The sequence below is a fragment of the Cephus cinctus genome, unplaced genomic scaffold (genome assembly GCF_000341935.2).
Source record: "Cephus cinctus unplaced genomic scaffold, Ccin1 Ccin1_scaffold3406, whole genome shotgun sequence".
NCBI lineage: Eukaryota > Metazoa > Arthropoda > Insecta > Hymenoptera > Cephidae > Cephus > Cephus cinctus.
Genome location: NW_014334581.1, coordinates 1,985 through 8,096, shown reverse-complemented (window position 1 = coordinate 8,096; position 6,112 = coordinate 1,985). Strand labels below are relative to the sequence as shown.

Genomic DNA, 6,112 nt, shown 5'->3' with positions numbered 1-6,112 from the left:
GGTGCGGGGGTGCGGGAATACCCAACGGGCAAAATGCCAAAATCTTTTCGCTTTCGTTTTCGTTTTCGTTTTCGTTTTCGTCTTCGTTACTGAAAATCAACTTAGAACGGTGTGTAGTTGAAGCCTGGGAGGGGATAACGGCATATAGCGTCGCGACGCCAGCCGTCCGACTTAGTTAGTCTCTCTCTCTTCAGTAGGCCGACAGCGTCGTTCTGAAGTTTAATCTCCATTATAGAGTTGTTTCGGTGGTGAAAGAAAAAGAAAAGGACGGAAAATGGCGGTACGTTCCCCTGCCTGCATGGAAAATTGCAAAGTTGCGCGACGATAGTACACGATAGTACAGGATAGTACAGGATAGTACACCGCGCGCTCTCTATTAACACGCTTCCTATACACATTGGGTGTATCACGTTGTCATTGACCAATGACGACTTCAGCTCAATCGAATTAGAATCGTTATTTCGACTTGGAGCAGAGGAGGCCGGTACGTCCTGTTGTTTTTATCGCGACGCTCGTAGAGGGAAACGTTTCATCTTAAAATCTGTCGAATCTGTCGAATCGGTCGAATCGATCGAATGACGGACGGTCGAAGCGGCGTGAATTTAACGAAAATTTTCTTTCAGCGGTTCACTCTGAATGCGCGACCTAACTCGGTGCGCGTGGGTGGTGTGTGTACCTATATAGTGTTCTGACATAAATTTAGGCGCGAACAGGCCGCTGCGGCGCGCGCCTTTCCGACATCCGGTCTCTATTTATATCCTAACATAAATATCGTTATGCAATGCTTTCGCATCTCCAACGCAATCATGTAATCCGCTTTGGCTCGAGAACGGGAAGAGGTCCCCGATGGTCCCCGATGGTCCTTGATGGTCGACGATGGGCTTAGGATCTGCAGCATGTAGGATCTGGACGTTTCGATAGCGTCTGCCATCTTTCTTCATTCTTCTTTCTTTTTTCCTCCTTTTATCTTTCCTCTCGTCTTCTCCTTGCTACGAGCGCGAGAGTGCGCGAGTGCGCGAGTGCGCGTCGCGAACAACTAAGTAAGTCCATCAGTGATTCATTAGGAAGACCTGATCCGCGAGTTGAACTCGACGTGACCATATGGCACACACGCACCACCCACCACCCACCACCCACCACCCACCACTCGAGCGAGGGAGCCGAGTAGGAAGATATACGGATGCGCTCATCCTCTCGAAGAGGCAGGGCTCTGAAAATAATACGAGATTAGTTTGAAGGATGGGTTACAGCTGCAAGCTTCAAGAAGATACCTTCTCTCCGCTTCCTTCGCGCCAATAGAGCGCGCGATCGAAGACACTATTTTTACGTGCCCGTAGAACGTAACACGTTTATTTTTAGGGCCGCTCGGAGGATCCCCGTAAAGAGGGAGTACGTGCAGCGTGCACGTACGTTTGTCTCTTTGCGTATCCCTTCTACGTTTTATAAATTCAATTGATGGGACGCGTAGCGCGACCGGACACTCGGAGATCCCGTCGCTCGACAAACGTTACGTGAGGCTGCGTACTCGCCGATTCTCCAGCAGATGTGGCTACCGATAAGGTCGGCGCACGATATGCCGAACGGCCGAAAGAACGTTTCCTTGCGCGCGACGCCTTCTACTCGATACGCCTATATAGTCCGTGCTACATACAGTACGTGCTATACAGTGAAAGCCACCATAAGAGTAAACCATCCTTTATTTCGGACTGGACTCCATGTTCCTCGTAACCCAACACCGCAGCAGCCTCGAGCTATTTTCGTGTTTAACATTTCCAACATTAAGAGCGATCGATCGCATATGTATACCCGCCGTCTCCTCGTGAATGGCCTCCATGATACAGTGGCTGAGTGGCCTGCGGGCGTGACCACTGAAACAGGACTAAAAAGGACTAAAAAGGACTAAAAAGTCTATAATTTAATGTTTTCTTTTTTTTCCCCTCTGTTTTTCGGTTACTTCGATAGCCGCGCAACAAGGAACAGGAAGCCGAGGTCCTCGCGTGGATCGAGAGCGTGCTCGGCGAGAAGCTGCCGCCTGGAAACTACGAGGACATACTCAAGGATGGCGTTATTCTCTGTCAGCTGATCAACAAACTTGCTCCTGGATCCGTGAAGAAGATACAGACCAAGGGCACCAACTTTCAGCTCATGGAAAACGTTCAGAGGTACGCGTGCTGCAGCTTTCGTTGCGAGCGACTAGTTCCTCGTAGGCTCTCAAGACCGGATGTCTGTAAGATGTCTGTATTATCGTGACCTACAGATTTCAGGCTGCTATAAAGAATTACGGAGTCCCTCAAGAGGAAATCTTCCAGACGGCAGATCTCTTCGAGAGGCGCAACATTCCTCAAGTTACGTTGTGCCTTTACGCCCTTGGGAGGGTCGTAAGTATCTTGACTGTTAGAGCTACTGTCTCCCTAATCTCGACTTTTCTCAGTCACGTAAATAACACACTCGCCTTTCGCAAAACAGACGCAAAAACATCCCGAGTATACTGGACCTCGGCTCGGACCAAAAATGGCGGATGAGAACAAGAGGACCTTCACGGAGGAGCAGCTTCGCGCGAGCGAGGGACAAGTTAATTTACAAATGGGCTACAACAAGGGTGCCAGTCAGTCCGGACACGGTGGCTTTGGAAATACGCGACATATGTGATGACAATATGACATGCGTATCGATTGCTTAATCGACTGTACCATCAAAGTTTTACTGTCCTTTCTAGAGGTCAAAATCAGGTAATTGCCCTTGGCGATATCGTCGCTATCCTTTTGCCGTAACTCCTAATATGTACAATATACTATACATGTATTTTGCGTACGAATATATCTTCTTTCGCTTATCCGTCATATTCATTTTCTCCGTAAATCTTCCTAATTCGATTTTCTTTCCGCGCACGGACCTGCAATTAGTCTATCCTCTGTTTGGCCAATGTCAAATTTCTAATTAAGACAAACTGCGCGATTCTCCCTAAAAATCATCAGAGTGGACGCGGACTTGTTGATTTCCTCACCAAGTGTCTTGAGCCCCTTCGGTAAAGCGTGTTGGCCGATTGACAGGCGAAACACACGCGGTTGGATCACGACGCAGTATTCTTGCCGAGTTTAATTCTTATGGCTATATTCCTTCATCTGGGACTCTTTCGCTCTTTCCTATCGAAACGGCTAGATGGATGTAGATAGATGTTGGCCGCGTCGGCAAGGAAGAACTTGGAAAATTGGAAAATTGCTTATATTTTCACGTGCCAATCCTGACGTACCGCGCGCAAACTTTACGTTTTTTCGACTCTTTTCTTCCTTTCCGGACTGTCGCGTAAGACGGACAGGTGCCCAAGGGCGCTGTGGATCATCGACGGCGCGCCACCCTCAGCAGTTCCACAGACTGAGGCCAAATGTTTCGTCGTCTTTAAGGAAGGTTCACGAGACGCTCTGTAAGGCTCTGATTACATAAACTTTTTAGTTTCACATTCAGAACGATCTTGATTAGAAATTGGGGAGTAAGTGCGACATGAAATGCGAAATGCCCAGTGCGGATTTCGCACTCTTTTCGCCTATAAGACTTTTCGTGTTGACTTCTGAAACTTGTCAAAGCGAAAGCTCAAAAATGTCTTGTCAAATTGTCTTTGAACATACCATGACTCAATATATTATTCGTGTTATTTTCGATTTTTATCTCTAGGAAAGACGAGAGGAACAGTACGATTACGTATGGTTTTGTGTCTCTTGTCAATGTCTCTTGACATGCCGTTTCTTTTGTTTCATTTCAATGGCGGGATTCTGATGTTATCACTTACTACTAAACTTCGGCAGGCAGTCAAGCTAAAAGTGATCAAATATTCTATGGCGTACCGTCATATAAAATTCATGCCAAGTTTTCTACATTTTGGCACTTCCGTAATACACTTTGGACGTTTCCGTAATCTCTGGAATAAACAAACGAGACCTCCAATCTTTCGTAACGCTCAACGCGAAAACGTTCAATATGCTATACTATGTATAGTATTTCCGAAATAGACGCATCGTCAAAAAGAAAACTTTGTGAAAATAAAATATCCTACATGTTTTTGACTCAGAATTCAAAATAGGTATTCGCGTTACCGCGTGCCAACTCAATGAGAGATTTCGAAACGTAGGATAATTCTTATAGATATATATCGGATATTGCGTCCTCGCAACTGATGCTGTCAAAGGAAAAACAATATATTATCAAAGGTTTGTATAACATATTATAATGGCGAATGATTCCCGGCACACGCGCGCATCCACGCAGAGGCAGATTAACAGTGGCGGGACGAGGAAGAGAAAGAAAACAATTTATTCGATCAGGGAGCAGCTCCTGTTCACCGGCAGTAAGTCAAGTTAGACTTTACGAGAACAACTAAGAGACAATAAAGCCAATTTACATAATAAACGTAAATTTAACCCTCAAATTAGGCATGTAGAACTAGCGAAAGAGAGAGAGAGAGAGAGAGAGAGAGAGAGAGAGAGAGAGAGAGAGAGAGTCTAGTTGTGGAAGCTGAGTTTCAATATGCAAGACTATACGTTTAGATATAAAGAACTGTGGCTATTTATAATGAGAATATGAGAAAGCTCAAAGTCTACGGGTACCAGCAAGATGAGGAAGACGAAAGTGACTCACTGAAATGGTATTACACGCACGAATGGATATGAACGGCTAGTTTTTTTTTAAATCCTTCGGCAATCGGGCTAGCTGTCGAAATAACAACACGGATACTCGGATTTTGGCTGTAAAGATTCCGACTTGTTAATCCAATATATTGATCATTCATAAAAAAATATAATTTCGCACCAGAAATTATTCTTGTTTATATACATATCGCTAGGAGAATTAATATAATTTATCGCTCAAATTGTCGGTGTGAAAGTGAAAAGTGAATGAATTTTGGGTGTGTGCTTTAGGTCCCCACGCGAGTGTTGCAGGATTTAAGAAAATGGATTCGCATGCATTTGCGTAATGCATTTTCGATATCTTACCTGCCACAATGGACGCCCAGGCATGATGATTCGATTATTTGGAGTTGGTGTCTTTGGAAGCGCAGTAACGGCACAAGAGAAAAAGTGTGTGGCGAGCGCTGGGCATGTGCGCTTTATATTCGTATCGCAGGGGTGCGCTTGTGTATCGCTGAAAGTTGGGGAGAGGGGGGGGAGAGGACGTTGCTATATATGGACGACTTACTCACCACAGGCGCAACGCTAACGCAAAATCGTAACTGGTAATTGGAGACGGCATTTCGCAAGTTTCCGAAAATGCCGTGGATTTCGCGAAACACGTTAGAGCTTCTATATGTATTGTGACGGGTGACTCGGTACGACGGATGTCAATGTGGTGGCGTTACGCGGGAGTCTGCGAGCTTACAATGGAAAAACGTTTGATACAATAAATCCTCCGTTATTGCACATTGTCGCACTTATCGTTAACAATATTGCATTGCATTCCGGTTGTTGGCTGTCATTAAATACAAAGAATTGTTTTTGTTGTATAGTACGTTATATTTACAACGAGCAATGTATTATATAAATCATAACCAGAAAACCGTATCTCGCGGTAGCGTGGCCGAGCGGTCTAAGGCGCTGGTTTAAGGCACCAGTCTCTTCGGAGGCGTGGGTTCGAATCCCACCGCTGCCAACTTTTCCTTTTCTTCTTTTCTTTTTTTAAATAGCTTTTCGTCATCCTGTCCTTCGAGTAGACGTAAGTTGTTGCTAATTCTGAGGCCAACTTTTGGTCCGTAGCTACTAAAGAAAATATAATAATAAGGATAACGCGGTGATCAGGATATTTACAGCTGCTTGACAGAGAGCGGGTCAATGGGTTGCGTCGGCACGCGGCGCCGTGGTTCACATGTATCGGGAGCGCATCGGCGAGAAGAAGTGGCATGTGTTGAAAATCAGGAACGGGAGTCATTCAATTCAATATATTCATTCAATTCAGTGTAGGTACATCGTTTCGTCGCAACATTCTTTCGGACTGACGACGTTATATGTATATCACGTTTTTAAGCGATATGGAAATGATCCTTAATTTATTGTGTATATTTGTAGTCAGATTTCTTTTTGCTTTAAAGTTGCATATTTTTTTAAGTTTAACTTTCGTAAAAATGGAA

The 6,112-nt window shown here is 44.9% G+C and overlaps 2 protein-coding genes and 1 non-coding gene across 3 annotated transcripts in view; 2 read left to right on the top strand and 1 right to left on the bottom strand.

The window, feature by feature from the left end:
* The window catches only part of LOC107274592 (muscle-specific protein 20), a 10,565-nt gene extending 5,430 nt beyond the window's left edge, over nucleotides 1-5,135 (bottom strand). Inside the window, exon 1 of the mRNA XM_015753857.2 lies at nucleotides 4,986-5,135. Coding sequence (XP_015609343.1) covers nucleotides 4,986-5,009 — 24 coding nt within the window. The 5' untranslated portion in view covers nucleotides 5,010-5,135. The remainder of the gene's footprint in view (nucleotides 1-4,985) is intronic.
* On the top strand, nucleotides 126-2,833 carry LOC107274593 (myophilin). The gene is made up of 4 exons (XM_015753858.2): nucleotides 126-280; nucleotides 1,963-2,162; nucleotides 2,258-2,378; nucleotides 2,467-2,833. The coding sequence occupies exons 1-4, from the start codon at nucleotides 275-277 to the stop codon at nucleotides 2,647-2,649; spliced, it is 510 nt and encodes a 169-aa protein (XP_015609344.1). The 5' UTR covers nucleotides 126-274; the 3' UTR covers nucleotides 2,650-2,833.
* Nucleotides 5,136-5,555: 420 nt separating the features above from the next.
* Trnal-aag lies at nucleotides 5,556-5,637 on the top strand. Its single transcript has one exon. It is a non-coding gene; the product is annotated as a tRNA-Leu (tRNA).
* Nucleotides 5,638-6,112: the final 475 nt, after the last annotated feature.